General features: G+C 43.9%; 1 protein-coding gene across 1 annotated transcript in view; it reads left to right on the top strand.

Annotated features, from left to right (window-relative positions):
• The window catches only part of LOC126109804 (U6 snRNA-associated Sm-like protein LSm5), a 41,206-nt gene extending 25,427 nt beyond the window's left edge, over positions 1-15,779 (top strand). The window contains exon 3 of the mRNA XM_049914864.1: positions 15,482-15,779. Within this exon, the coding sequence (XP_049770821.1) occupies positions 15,482-15,514 (33 nt within the window). The 3' untranslated portion in view covers positions 15,515-15,779. The remainder of the gene's footprint in view (positions 1-15,481) is intronic.
• The last annotated feature ends 605 nt before the right edge of the window (positions 15,780-16,384 follow it).

Consider the following 16,384-nt stretch of genomic DNA (forward strand, 5'->3'; position numbering starts at 1 on the left):
AGACTGCAGCAGCTCGATTGCCAGCCTCATACTTTAATAAACCAATAGACAGAACCCGTGACACCGTGTATGGTATCAGATTCGACCCGTCAGGAGCTGGATGGATGATTGGAAACTCACCAGTGCACGTTGATGAAAATGATTTAATAATTCACAATGTAAGATATCCGGGAACTAGAGGTTTATACAATTTACTGTTCAAAATCAGGCCTAAGAATTACACCACCCGTGATCTTCAAAATTATGCCAAAATTCTCAAAGCAACCAATGCCTTTAGACAGCATTACATGTCCTTCAAACCTGTAAATGCAAACAGAGGGTATAAGTATACACACATCATAAAGCCATTGATTAAAATACTTGAGTCTCCAAAACATCACACTGTTGGTGCAGATGGAGCGTCAACTTCTTCCCTAGCATACTCTGCAGTAAAAGATGACGACGATGATGATGATGATGATGATGATGATGAAGAAAATGACACTAGTGACAATGATGATGAAGAAGAAGATGATGATGATTACAAAAGTGACAAAGTGGTGAAAATCAAAAGTAAAAAACGTGCAGGAAAAGGAATCTACTATGAACCTGTCAAAGAAGAAGATAAAGAAAAAATTGACATTAAAGACTGGAAGAGGTACTCCACTAAATCACATACGGACTACATTCACTGGAATAACCCTAACGAACTTGTCGAACGTTTAGTTTTCCTGCTTGCTTCAAAAACAGCCGGCAACAACTCGCACGACAATGAAATTATTTCAATAGAGGAAGAACTTCGAGGAGCTGCTATTATTGATTAATATATGAAATTATGTAGTCTATTAATTCGTCATTCTATGTATGTTTATAGAAAAATTATTTGTAAGCTAATCCTGCAATAAATATTTTCTCACTTAAAAAAAAGCCTTGATTTAATATTTTTTTTTATTTGTTTTCCTTTTCCCTCTCGTTTAAAGAGATGAGTCCAAGGAATGTCCTTAAAAAAAAAAACCACATCTGCAACATCTGGTGTATTCTAATGTGTGTGTGTGTGTGTGTGTGTGTGTGTGTGTGTGTGTGTGTGTGTGTGTGTGTGTGTGTGTGTGTTTACGTGTGCGTGCGTGCCTGTGTAGCCCGCCAGCTGGAAGGCTGCCAAGTGTGACGTAATGAACAGATGACAAGCGACGGCAGCTTGGGTACGGTACCGCAGCTAACATTAGCTGCGTATATACGTCCCAAAATGTGTCCCAAAAGCCCCATTACCTAACTACTGATATATATATATATATATATATATATATATTTGAAATGTCTGCTTGTGTCTGTGTATATGCGGATGGATATGTGTGTGTGTGCGAGTGTATACCTATCCTTTTTTTCCCCTAAGTTAAGTCTTTCCGCTCCCGGGATTGGAATGACTCCTTACCCTCTCCCTTAAAACCCATATCCTTTTGTCTTTCCTTCTCCTTCCCTCTTTCCTGACGAGGCAACCGTTGGTTGCGAAAGCTAGATTTTTGTGTGTATGTTTGTGTTTGTTTGTGTGTCTATCGACCTGCCAGCGCTTTTGTTTGGTAAGTCTCATCATCTTTCTTTTTAAATATATATATATATATATATATATATGGTTATAATAGAAGGAAACATTCCACTCCACCAAGAGTGTCTTTCCGCCGTCCACCTAACCTTCGTAACCTCTTAGTTCATCCCTATGAAATTCCCAAACCACCTTCCCTACCCTCTGGCTCCTACCCTTGTAACCGCCCCCGGTGTAAAACCTGTCCCATGCACCCTCCCACCACCACCTACTCCAGTCCTGTAACCCGGAAGGTGTACACAATCAAAGGCAGAGCCACATGTGAAAGCACCCACGTGATCTACCAACTGACCTGCCTACACTGTGATGCATTCTGTGTGGGAATGACCAGCAACAAACTGTCCATTCGCATGAATGGACACAGGCAGACCGTGTTTGTTGGTAATGAGGATCACCCTGTGGCTAAACATGCCTTGGTGCACGACCAGCACATCTTGGCGCAGTGTTACACCGTCCGGGTTATGTGGATACTTCCTACTAACACCAACCTATCCGAACTCCGGAGATGGGAACTTGCTCTTCAATATATCCTCTCTTCCCGTTATCCACCAGGCCTCAATCTCCGCTAATTTCAAGTTGCCGCCACTCATACCTCACCTGTCATTCAACAACAACTTTGCCTCTGCACTTCTGCCTCGACTGACATCTCTGCCCAAACTCTTTGTCTTTAAATATGTCTGCTTGTGTGTGTACATGTGTGGATGGATATGTGTGTGTGTGTGCGAGTGTATACCCGTCCTTTTTTCCCCCCTAAGGTAAGTCTTTCCGCTCCCGGGACTGGAATGACTCCTTACCCTCTTCCTTAAAACCCACATCCTTTCGTCTTTCCCTCTCCTTCCATCTTTCCTGATGAGGCAACAGTTTGTTGCGAAAGCTTGAATTTTGTGTGTATGTTTGTGTTCCTTTGTGTGTCTGTCGACCTGCCAGCACTTTCATTTGGTAAGTCACATCATCTTTGTTTTTATATATATATAAGTTGTGTATTTTAAAAGTAAATGTCCATCACCAGACCAAAAAAAATACTGATGAAGAGAATTACCGTTGCAGAGAACCCAAGTAGAAATTTTGTGTGGTAGAAGTTAAAGAGCCAAATTGATTTCATTTCTGTCAGGACCGTTGATATGCTAAGGTGTTAGCGAATGTTTGTGTAAATAGCCAGTTTGTTCCAGAGTAATGCAATCTGCTAACTTCTGCCGAAAGTGCAGATCCTATTTTACTGTCATGTTCCTCCTGTCTTGTTCATAAATGTTCACCAATAACACACGCCCTGTGTTGTGAATAACTAAGAGTTTGAGCTGAGATATTTTACCAAACAACTACGATGTGTATCTAGGTGTGCTAGTGTCTTGGATTCTGAACCCACCTGACTACAGGTTGATTCCTCTCATCATACGGTATTGAGTTGTCTGCCCTTCCTCTCTAACTGTTTTGAACCGTTTGCCGTCAGCTCGGCAACTGCACAGTCGGCATGTATGACACTGTGGGAAGGATGGAGTCAGAGTATTAGCTCACAGCCTATGCCTGCACTGAGCAACAGTGAGGGCCCGTACGCACTAATGAACGGAGACAGTGTAGCTAGCCCGGGCTCGAATCTGCGACCCGCCAGGTAGGTGGGTGACAGCAGAAGAAAGTTCCACAGCAATTGACCCCACAGTGTAGAGGCATTGTGAGGTCTGCATATACAGACTGCAGGTCACGTGGACATCTACAAGTACTGGAATCAGTCCATGGAAAAGGCTGGTTGCTCCGTTTAGTTTTGCAGTGGTCTTCGTTTCGAAGTTATTGTCTTGTGTACACAGCATTGTTGAGCATCACAACATGTCTTAGAGAGAGGGTCTTATTTGAGTAGTATGTATGTGAGCCAGGCCAGCTGTTGTTGTTCCCTCGGCAGCGCTTTAACCCAGAAACTTTAATGTGCCAGAGGGCTCAGCCTCCACCGTTAGGCAACAGTGACTTCATTTGGCTCAGTTTTCGTGTCCAGTCAGGTTTTCTGGACATCTTGCTGCTACTGTAAGATGTCCAAATGTGGCTTTCAGTGGCTCTGTCTGGCATATTTCACATTATCTCCGTACAGACCTATTACTTCTGAAAGTGGGATTATGTCTAACTTTTATGTATGTCTGTCTGCAGTACTCTAGATTTCACACCCTAAAAATTAGTTGTGGCCATCAGTTATGTCTCATGCTTCATTAGTTTCTTCAGTAGAATTACTTCCTCAATTATATGATGTGATCAGTGGTGGCAGAGAGTATTGTGTAGTTACATTTACCCTGACCTTGGCCAACTGAATTCATGCTCAGTCTAATAACGGCAGTTTGAATGTGACCTTAAGTTGCAAGCCTCCTCCGCCACCACCACCACCACCACCACCACTCTAGTGCAAATATGATGTTCGCTACAATAGATACACACAATTTTTTAAACATCCTTTCTATTTTAGATATCTTTGGTATGTTTGCACTATGCTGATACATTCTTAAGAGACAATGTTTTTGTTCCATGTACTGTCCATCCCTTTCAACTGCATTACACCTTCATAAAACTAAGGTCTGTATACCTGCATGGTGGAACTCAGAACCATCACATTTGAGCCACTGTTCAGTGGTGGGAGTCATCTTTAAATCTCGTTCCACAAAGACATTTCTTCAGTTTACCAAAGAGGTGGCAACCACAAGTGCCAGGTCAGTGCTATAGTGTGGGTGTGTCAGTGTTGTACACCTGATCGCGATGGTGGTTTTCTCACTAACATGTGGCCACGCATTATCACACATCAGACTGTCATGATTTTGCTGATGTCGTCAAATGTGACACGTATTACCCTGAATTTTTTTGAGGGTGCTACATACGTATCAGAATCGATAGTGGTCTTTTGTGGCACAATGTCCAGAAGCTACTGTCCCTCTTAAACAAAAAATGCTTTAGCCATCTCCCTGGACATCTACTGCACTAAAGATTAGTCTGTCACAAGAACTTTAACTTCAGAAAATAGCTTGTCGTGTTGCCAACTCTTATTACTGCCAATCTAACCTAGACACAGGCTACACATGCATTCTAAAAAAGATTACAGAAACAAAATAAATACTGCCATTATTCTGTTCCATACATATGATGTTGTACAATGTCATTATGTCACGTCTTGTGTTCTGACGTTCTGTATTGGTAAGTTAAATTTACCTTTAGCTGGAAACATTACAGTGCAAGAGAATCCAAGGATGCACTCTTGAAATTCTCCTTATGAGTAAAGCAAGCCTCCAGTATCAACATTATTGGTGGGATGGTGGGAATTCAGCACTTTATCATTCGATAATATGAAATTCACAGTGTTAATTCGCTTTCCATAAGGAACTAAATTGTAGTACTCGAGCCTCTGAAGAGCAGTATAACGTTTGTCCAGACAGTAATGCCACTAAGTCCATAGAAACTAATATATTGGTCAGACTGATATAATTGTGTCAAAATTTTTCGAAATAGGATTGACCTGAATCGATACCTTTTTGCCAGTTAAGCTGGCAAGTGTTGTAGGCATCCCAGAATGTCTGGATCGAAATGTCAGTAAGGATGTTCATAACTGCAGCGTTACAGTTTTGACTATCTCGAAACAATGTACTTTTGATAGGTCTGAAATGGGGAACTGAAACAGGTTGCCAAAGTGAGGTTGTGACCGTATGTGAACTGGGGCAGTGTTGCCGTGTCATTTTTGACCAGGTAAATCCCTGATTGGAAAGATGATGGGGCTGGACACACAATCTTGGCAGAGCTTCAGGGAATCGGCAGTGTACGGTCTGGAGTGTGCAACCCTTTCTTTCAGTCTTTTGAGCACTTCCACTTCAAAAACACAGTGGATAGTCTGACAAGTGCAAACTCGTGGGGGTGTTACTGCTAGCGTAAAAAAAAAAAAAAAAAAAAAAAAAAACTTTGCCTTCACTTCATCTCCCCTTCTGTGTGCCTTCTCGGGGTGTCATGACTGCATTGTTTGCCACTCAGAGCTCTGTCTCTCCATCACGGGTTTCTGTTTGAAAACCCACAGCTTTTGTCTTTTTATAACATTGTCCAAAAAAGTAGCACAATGTCTACACAATTCCAACAGTGGTTCCTAAATAAGCACTTGGTTCGGCATGCGGTTGTCATTCAAAAATTTTGGGACCAATTTTGCCTCCATTTCCTTTAGCTACAATTGTTCAGTTCCAATCTTGTCAATGGTGGTTTTGGGTACATCCAGAGTCTGAATAGTCAGACCAACATTCATTCCATGGCGGGTGTTCGAAAGTTCAAGCATGTAAGTCACACAATGTGTCTTCGCCTTTCTGGATCGAGTGTAGTCATCAGAATATAACCCTCAGACATCTTTGCCTTCAAAAATTCCTTATGCCATTGAAGCAATTGCTATTTTACCACATATTTGTTCTCAAATACATGCTTAACCAGTGGAAACGTCTTGGCAGCAGACACCCAAAGTTCATGCAGAATTTTGACTGCTTACCATTGCTCATGTGAATACAGCATAATGGCTGGAACCGGGCCACCAGAGGTTCACACAGGGATTTTTTGTGACCCACTTGTAGCTCAGAGGGAACTCTGTTTGGCCATGTTAGGAAGCCAACTGCCCACATCAATTAGCCTGGGCAGGTAGACTGCACCAATAGGAGTGTCGGAATAAAATTGATGACATCACTTTCCAGACAAACCTTGAACAGTTTACTAGTTAACCATGTGACAGAATTGCCGGCTGGTATTTACCTTGAGAAGGTGAAATGTATAATTCTGCTGATGTATGTAGATGAAGGCAGATCCCAGAGAGAGAGGGGGGGGGGGGGGGGGGGGGGGGAAGGAAGGAAGGACGAGGGGGGGAAGGGGTTAGGTCAGAGATGTTGTATTTGTAAGCCCTGCGCCAACTTCTATTCAGAGATTAGAACAAAAAGGGAAGGTGAAGATCTATTCTCCTAGTTCTGAGCCCCCTGTGGGTCCTGGAGGGGTTAGAATAGGCTCGAGGTATTCCTGCCTGTCATAAGAGGCGACTAAAAGGAGTGTCACACGTTTCAGTCTTTATGTGATGGTCCCCTGTAAGGTTTGACCTCCATTTTTCAAAAGTTTCCAGAAGAGCAAGCCAATTGGGGAAGGGTGCCTTACATGGTGCATAGTGTTCATCATGCGCTGCAACGTATCCCATGCTTCGTAGACATGGATCTGCACTTCTGCTCATTCTCCAACCATTGGGTGAGGTCACCCTCCTGGGTGCGTATTTTTCCATCAACTGTGCAGTATCGTTTCCTATGCTGTCGATGAAATAGACTTGTTTGCTTTGTTGCGCCTGATATCCTGCACGGTAGCCAATCTGTTGTGGTGGAGCTGCCATGTACCCTGTTCGTTGTAGCCCCCTGACCACACAGGGATAGCTGTGCTGATGCCTGCGCTGTTAACTCCCTACATATGCCAAGGAGTAGATGCCTGTCACCCTGTGGCATCGGAATGCTCGGCAATGGCCATCCTGCCAGGTGGCCTTTGCTTCAGCTGGATGGTGCCCCTGAGAAGGGCCCCTGATCAGAGTGGGTGGCATCAGAGCGGATGACACACAATAAAGCATAGTGCATCATCTCTTGCTGGTGGTCAAACACCAGCAGTCTCTAAGCGTTCACGGGCTCAATTCAACGCACAGAAGTATGACCCCAAATCATTTCCCTCTCTGGCCACACCATGGGAGGAACATTAGGCTAAGGATGGCAGCAGCTCTTACTCACCCCGGTACCTTGTATGTTCGAGAGCTGACGAATAATCTTTCATGATAATGAAGCCTCAGTTTTTTGTTGAGCATTTAGATGGCAATTTTGGGGAGGTGGAGGGCTTGTCCAGAATGAGATCTGGGTCAGTCTTGATTGACACAGCATCCTCTGCCCAGTCATGAGCGTTACTCGCTATTGACAAGCTGAAGGATGTTTCTGTAACTATCACGGTCCATAAGAGCTTAAATATGGTCCAGGGTATCATATTTCACAAGGACCTTCTTTTGCAGTCTGACAATGAGCTGTGCGTCAATTTAGAGCAGCAAGGTGTAAATTTCATTCGGCGTGTCCACCAGGGTCCGAGGGATAATCAGGTTGCCACCGGTACCTTCATCTTGGTTTTAAAGGGTGATACCTTACCCGAGAAGGTCAAGGTGATGGTCTACTGCTGTAATGTAAAGCCCTAAATACCTTCCCCAATGCGGTGCTTTAAATGCTCTAAGTTCGGCCATATGTCTTCCTGCTGTACTTCCAGCGGACGCTCATCACATCCCAGTACTCCATGTGCCCCGCCTCCCATCTATGTCAACTGCGGAGAGCACCACACGCCTTGCTCGCCTGACTGTAGGATTCTCCAGAGAGAAAGGAAAATCATGAAGCACAAGACCATGGACAGACTGACCTACACTGAGGCTAAGAGGAAATTTGAATGTCTACATCCTGTATGTATTCCTACAACAGTTCTAGCCCAATCAGCTCCACCAACCTCGATCACCTCCCAGAGCCGGAAGACTACACCTGCCTCCTCCCTGGGTGCACTACCTACTTCGGGAGCAACACCCCCCAATCATCGGGGACATCAGTCCTCACTTCTGTGCCAGAGAAGCGTAAATCTTCTTTGGCTCCTCTCTCTAGGAAGGAGTCCCTTGGGTCACTCCTTTTCCAGGTTTGTGGTAGTGGAAAGATAACATCCACCAGCGGCTGAAGAGCCCAAAACCAGCTGGTTCTAGGGCTTCGCGCTCATCCTCAGTCCCGGAGAGAGATACAAAATGATGATCCCCAAGACCAAGGGAATTGCAGTGGCACCCACACGACCGCTACCTACAAGCATCTGCGTCTGCAGATGAGTTGGAGATTCTGGCATCCACTGAGGACCACCAGACCCTCAAACACAATGGATATAGACTGCTCAGGCACAATAAGTCGGTGGCAGCAGGTGACTCTGAGGCGTAAACTGTCTCGTTGACTGTTCCATTCCTTCCCAGTCTCACGATGATGTCATCCTCCAGTGGAACTGCAGTGCTTTTTTCCACTGCCTGACTGAGCTACTGCAACTGTTAAACTTTACACCTGCTTTCTGCATTGCCCTCCAGGTAACCTGGTTCCCAGCAATGTGGACCCCTGCCCTGTGCGGCTATAAGGGATATTACAGGAACCGTAGTGACTATAATAGTGTGTCGGGTGGAGTTTGCGTTTATGTTCTAAACTCAGTCTGTAGTGAAACTGTGTCCCTTCAAACCCCTCTTGAAGCTGTGGTCGTCAGAATAAGGACGACATAGCAAATAACTGTCTGCAATGTATATCTTCCTCCAGATGGTGCAGTACCCCTGAATGTATTAGCTGCACTGATTGGTCAACTCCCTAAACCTTTCCTACTTTTGGGAGATTTTAACACCCGTAACCCCTTGTGGGGTGGCACGGTGCTTTTTTGCCGAGGCAGGGATGTCGAAACTTTGATGTCTCCGTTCAACCTCTGCCTCCTAAATACTGGGGCCGCCACACATTTCAGTGTGGCTCATGGTAGTTACTCAGTCATTGATTTATCAGTTTGCAGATCAGGACTTCCCCCTTCTATCCACTGGAGAGCCTATGACGACCTGTGTGGTAGTGACCACTTCCCCATCTTCCTGTCACTGCCCTGGCATCAAGCCCATGGACGCCTAACCAGATGAACTTTAAACAAGACAGGCTGAGAAACTCCCACCTCTGCTGTCACCATTGAATCACCCCCACATGGGAACATCGATGGGATAGTCGAGCAGGTGACAACAACAATCCTTTCTGCAGCAGAAAACGCGATCCCTCGCTCTTTAGGGTGCCCCCGGCAAAAGGCAGTCCCTTGGTGGTCGGCGAAAGTCGCTGAAGCAATTAAGGAGTGTCAGCAAGCTGTACAGTGGCATAAGCGGCTCCCTTCCATGGAGCACCTCGCAGCCTTTAAACGACTCCATGCCCACGTTCGCCAACTTATCAAAAGACGGAAGCAGAAGTGTTGCAAGAGATACGTCTCGACCATTGGGTACCATATATCATCTTCCCCAGTCTGGACAAGGATCAAACGTTTTTGGGGTACCAGACCCCAACAGGTGTTCCTGGTGTTAACATAAATGGCGTGTTATCTACCAATGCAATCGCGATTGCTGAGCACTTTGCTGAGCAGTGTGCTCGAGCCTCTGCATCGGAGAATTACCCCCCCCCCCCCCCGCTCCCCCCAGCCTTTCGCACTCTCAAACACAACTGGAAGGGAAAGTCTTGTCATTCACCACATGCCACAGTGAACGCCCCATTTACAGAGTGGGAGCTCCTCAGTGCCCTGGCACATCGCCCCGACACTGCTCCTGGATAAGATCGGATCCACAGTCAGACGACTAAAAACCGCTTGATGTGGATAGCTACTAGCCCATTGGCCCCACCACTCTTGTTTGTAAGCTGCTGGAAAGTATGGTGTGTCGGTGGTTGGGTTGGGTCCTGGAGCCGTGACCTACTAGCTCCATATCAGAGCGTCTTCCGCCAGGGTCGCTCTACCACTGATAATCTTGTGTCCCTCAAGTCTGCCACCTGGTTGCCATTCTTCTTCTTCTCTCTCTCTCTCTCGTGTGACACCACCTGGCAACATCATATCCATGCCACATTATACTAATGGGGTCTCCGAGGCCCACTCCCGATTTTTGTCCAAAATTTCCTGTCACTTCATACTTTTCCGTGTCCAAGTTTGTGCCTCCCATAGTTCCCCCCATATCCAGGCGAATGGGGTCCTGCAGGGCTCTGTATTGAGTGTGTCTCTATTTTTAGTGGCCATTAATGGTCTAGCAGCAGCTGCAGCTGTAGGGCCGTTCGTCTCACCTTCTCTGTATGCAGACGACTTCTGCATTTTCTACTGCTCCACCAGTACTGATGTTGCCGAGTGGCGCCTACAGGGAGCCATCCACAAGGTGCAGTCATGGGCTCTAGCCCACGGTTTCCAGTTTTTGGCCTCAAAGTTGTGTGTTATGCACTTCTGTAGGTGTCGTACCATTCATCCGGAAGTAGAACTTTAATGATGATCCACTCACTGTAGTGGAGACACATCGATTCTTAGGACTGGTTTTCGGCGCCTGTTGTCTTGGCTTCCTCACCTTCTTAAGCTGAAGTGGAAGTGCTGGCAGCACCTCAGTGCCCTCTGCTGCCTGAGCAACGCCAACTGGGGTGCAATCGCTCTACACTGCTGCAGCTCTACAGAGCCCTTATTCAATCCCGCCTTGACTATGGGAGTCTGGTTTATTGTTCGGCAGCGCCTCCAGTATTGCATTTACTCGACCCTGTGCTCCACTGTGGGTTTCGATTAGTGACAGGAGCTTTTAGGACGAGTCCGGTGATGAGCATTCTGTTGCTAGCCGGAGTCCCTCCATTGCAGGTTAGGCATGCACAACTGCTGGCCAGTTGCGTTGCACACATTCATAGTTCTCCTGTGAATCGGAATTACCCACCCGTGGTGGTTCATCTCCCACATTGGCGGCCCAGGTCAGGGTTCCCAATTGCAGTTCATGTCCGACCACTTTTTTCCGAACTAGATTCCTGGCCTTTATGACCTATAATTGAGGTCCATTCATGTACACCTCCATGGGGTACACCTAAGGCGCGGTGTTGCCTGGATCTTTCACGTGGCCTTAAAGACTCAGTTAACCGTGAGGCTCTCCGCTGCCACTTCCTCTCGATTCTGGACATGTACCGAGTCCACGAAGTGGTTTACACCGACGGATCGATGACTGATGCTCACGTCAGCTTCGCATATGTCCGTGGAGGACATATTGAACAGCATTCCTTGCTCAATGGCTGCAGTGTTTTCACTGCCGAGCTGGTGGCTATATCTCGTGCTCTTGAGCACATGTGTTCGTGCCCTGAGAAGTTGTTTCTTCTGTGTACTGACTCCTTGAGCAGCCTACATGCTATCGACTGGTGTTATCTTCGTCATACTTTGAGAGTCCATCCAGGAGTCCATCTATGCCCTGGAACGGTCCAGTGGCATTTGTCTGGACCCCAGGTCACGTCGGAATCCCAGGAAATGAACTTGCCGACAGGCTGGCCAAACATGCAACGTGGAAACTGCTTATGGAGATCAGCTTCTCTCCAACTGACCTGCTTCCAGTACTACGCTGCAAGGTTTTGCGGCTTTGGGAGGCGGAATGGTATAGACCTCCACACGGGCCTCTCGCAGGGACTATGTGGTTCTCTATCGGCTCCCCATTGGCTGTGCTTGGGTGACACATGGCTACCTCCTGCACCATATCTTGGTGAGCTGTCCTCCTTTGGCTGCCCTGCGACGGACTCTTCAGTTACCGGACTTGTTGCCATTAATTTTAGCTGACAACACCTCATTGGCCAATTTAGTTTTATGTTTTATACGTGATGGTGGGTTTTATCATTCTATATAAGTTTTTGCACATGTCCTTGGTCCTTGTGTTCTCCACTCCAATGCTTTTAGGCTGGATGTTTTAATGTGTCGCAGAGTGGCTGGTGTTTCCTTTTTATTCTCATGGTTGGCCAGCCACGGTCATCTGCTCTCTTGTTTTTATCCCTTTTACCTGTTTCTTGCCTCTCTCTCTGGTTTTCTTTTCCTGTTTTGCCCATAGTAGTGTTGGTTGTCCTGGTCCATTATCCTGTTATTGTGGTGTATATCTTCTTTCTTTTCTTCTTTCCCTTGTGTAATTATTTTACCAAGAACAAGGGACCGATGACCTCACAGTTTTGTTCCCCCTCCCCCCTCCTGTAAACCAACCAACCTAGTTTGTAACTGCACTATTGATATCCTTGCCCTTGACCCTATCTTCACTTGTCACTATGTTACTATCTTTGGTCTGAAGCTGTCATAGTGCTTACTAATGGACTGTCTCTGACCACTTATCACTGATGCTTATATCTGGCTCTTCATTTTTGTCTACCCTCATCCTCACCACATGTGGGGTCTTTCTCTCCTCCCTGACAAAGGAACTAGCATCCATTGTGGATTCGGTCTCCTGCATAACATATCATTCTCTCAGAACACAATCAGAAATTCACCTCTTTCACACACCAACAGCTTCCCATGTTCATTTGTGTGTGCCATGTATGTTTGTAATAATTTCATTCCTTTATTCATGACAACTATTTATTGCTCATTGCTACTTTATATTGCCATGGCCCCATGAGAGAAGCTAATTTCATGTACACACCTACAACTTTCCATAGTCACCATTGTCTATGCTAGTAACTCATTCACACTAATTATGTAGTAATTACAAAGGCAAGCTGAAAAGTAATGCCTCAGGATTTGTGTGAAAACTCTCAAAGCTGTTTAAAGAAAACAAACATTATTCTCATTTAACATATTTATTATACATGCTGTAGTCACTCTGCCGACAAACTCATTTCTCCCAATGAGAGACCAGTTCATTGATACTGTCACCGTAGAATATTTTACTTTGTTGCCGAAGCCACAGCCTCGCCTCTGCTTGCACATCTTTTCATCGCCATCAAAGTGAAGTCCTCGAAGATGTTCTTAAAATTGGGTAGGGCCAAGTCGGGACTGTTTGGAGGATGATCGACAACAGTGAGCCCGAGGTGTCAGGTTGTTGCAAATGTCACTGTGCTTTGCTGTGCTGAAGAAGAGGGCGCTCCATGTGTGGACGAACTCTTCAGTTTTGAGACTCGAGTACAACACACTTTCTTGTGTACCAACATAGTTAAGTTACACCTCAAAATTTGGAGCCTTGTAGCTGCATAGCACTGCAAATATGCAGATGTGAAGAATAAAGATGTAGAATGTTAACAACATTTGTTTCATTTAAAAAGTTTTAAATGTTTTCGTATAAAAAATTCAGAGGCGTTACTTTTCAATATGCCGTCGTGTTTCACTCTGTTTATCTGTAATTTCTTGACTGAAATGTACATTATTTGAATTAGTCATGGATATCATGAGGCAGTGTGATGGAAGTATCCTAAAACATAACATTCTTTCGTTTTGCAAACATTTTGGTAACTCGTGTCTCAATTTGCATTATTTTCGTCTGCAGTAAGCGCTAACATCTAGATATACGTAATACAGACAGTAATGTCCCGTAACACGTCCACCTTATGATGTGCCTACAGTTGCTTGAATACTAGTTAATGGTACACTAAATTATATCGAATTCTAAAAATGATTGGTTGTATATCCTTGTATATAAAATTCTTGTGTCACAGTGTTAGTTGCCATACTCCTCCGAAACAGCTTTATTGATTCTGATGAAATTTTACATGTATATTCAATAGATCTGAGAATTGGTCGTAATCTATTTTTCATACCCCTATGTGATCGAGGTGGTCCACCCCAAAAATTTTTTCTTATTTTTTTGGACAGAATTTTTTATTTCTATTTGTTATGATGTGGCATTAAAAAAACACACACAACCCTAAATTTCACCCTTCCACCACCAACCCCTATTTTTTAATAGTGATTTTAGTAATTTAATAATTTTCAACCCTGGTTGATAACTAAACAGTTATCACTTGATCAATGGCTCGATCGATTCTCATGAAATTTTACATGTATATTCGGTACGTCTGAGAATTGGCCGTAATCTATTTTTCATACCCCTAAGTGATAAGGGTAGTCCACCCAAAAAATTGTTTTATTTTTTTGACAGAACTCTTTATTTTTATTTTTTTATGATGTGACATTAAAAACTACACACAACCGTAAATTTTCATCCTTTACCACCAACCCCTATTTTTTAATAAAGATTTTAGTAATTTAATAATTTTGAACCCCGGTCGATAAATGATCAATTATCACTTGATCAGTTATTTCCACCAGGTGTCTACCGGTGATAGTCTTTCACTATTCGATTGATGGTAATTGAAGAAAACGTACCAAAAGTAACGACTCAAATATCCCTCTTTGAATCGACATAACTAGATCAACTAGGTAGCACGCATCATTTGCCAAACCAACATTTAGGCCTAACGCACATGTACTGATTTAAATATATCATACAATCAAATTCTTTTAGTGGAACAAAGAAATTCCTATGCTCTCCTTTGTTCCTCTAAAAGAATTTAATCATACAATATTTATACGTACAATAAAAATCGATGCGTGTGCACTTGGCCTTATTCATAATGATGGTGAACACGTTTCGACACAAAATTGCCGCTATGTTTGTATGCCCATAGACGAGCTGTGTATCGGCTGCAATTGTTAAATCCATGCGGTCTACTGTAGAAACGCTAGAACTAATAGTGGCCGATGCTGCCGGACTTCCCCCTAAGCCTTTTCTCACTCACCTAGACAGTTATCGACCATTATTATTGTTTGTGTCATGAGCTCCCACCAACAACGGCTATTGTGTTACACGTATACATTGTATTACCCGTATACATTATTCTTATAGACTAGAGATAATTTATATGGCAAGACAATGTTTCCGGATCAGCTATAACATTCAAAGATTTTCAGAGGTGGAACAAAGTTTGCCGGGTATAGCTAATAATCTACATAAAATGCTGAAGGAACTATTAGTTCTAAAAGCTAGCTCGTAGTGTCACTTTGACATTTATGTTGTCTGTCAACTCTACCGCACATTTTCCTAATTTCTTACTAGGCTGACTTTTCGTATAACACAGTGAACCGTGCATCTTGTGTTATGCGTGCTCTCGTCTGTGAGAACATGAAAATTTACTTTTTGCTGCTTTTGCTGAAACAAACCTCTCCCCCTCTTCTCTGTGTAAAAAGCTGACTGACTAATTTCTCTGTAGTACTACCACATTTTGTATGGCAACTTTTGCTGTCCAGGTGACCTTAACATCAATGTAATGTAGTGTGGCTTTGGTAGCATACTTTGTAAGTGTGTGGTATTTTACTGTAAGTTATTTACTTTATTTAAGTTACTGACAGTTGCAATGCTGTCTGTTTCAGCTTGTACCTGGTGGCGATATGCCTGACGCATAGGACCAAGAGGACAACTGCACACTTGCTTTTTGTTGCCCCCACATGTGAATTTGTAAATAATGGAGTTTTACAGTAAATATATAAATGATGCAAAAGACAGGCTGTTTTATGTTCTCCTGTGGTGTTCATTTTGTGCTAGGAATTATTAAATGTCGATCACTTTGACTTCCATATATGTTTTATAATAAAGAGATAATTTAGGATGTGTTTCAGACTGATTTAAAAGATTGTGACAGGCCGCTGAATAAAGTTTACTGTGTATCTATTTTGTAATACTTCCTAGTTCAATGTTTAGGTGTTAACAAACAGATAAAATGACCAGTTACTCATCTGGTCAGGTTTGTCGTGTCTCTCTTGTGTTCTTGCTAACGTCCTTCATGTAGATGAAGTGTCCAAAAAAGGACGCCCTGATTTCAAAATTAAATATCTCGAAAACAAAGATCGATAGAAGAATGCAGTAAACGGTATGTTTATTGTGAAAGCTGTAAGAAGTTTATACAGCAGTTTGAAATAATAGTTACAAAAGCTGCTAACAGATGGCGCTGTAATCGCCATACGTAATGCCTAGTATAAATAGTGATCCGAAGCCCAGAGCAATCAGTTCTACTATTGAAACGTGAAAGGAAGTTAGCATACCAAAGGAAGAGATTAAAACCATGTACTCCATTGAACAACACATTTTTCTGGTGCTAGAGTACCACAGGTTAGAAGAGAGTCCTACGGCAACAAAAGGACCCCATGCGAAAACCATTCGTACGCTCTTCGCAAAATTTCAATGAACAGGCAGCGTAACTGATGATCTAGTGGGGCATGTTGGCCGCAAGCAAACCGCCGTTACGCCTGAAAATATCGCGACAGTTTCTGGAATTA

This window comes from Schistocerca cancellata, chromosome 12 (assembly GCF_023864275.1).
Source record: "Schistocerca cancellata isolate TAMUIC-IGC-003103 chromosome 12, iqSchCanc2.1, whole genome shotgun sequence".
NCBI lineage: Eukaryota > Metazoa > Arthropoda > Insecta > Orthoptera > Acrididae > Schistocerca > Schistocerca cancellata.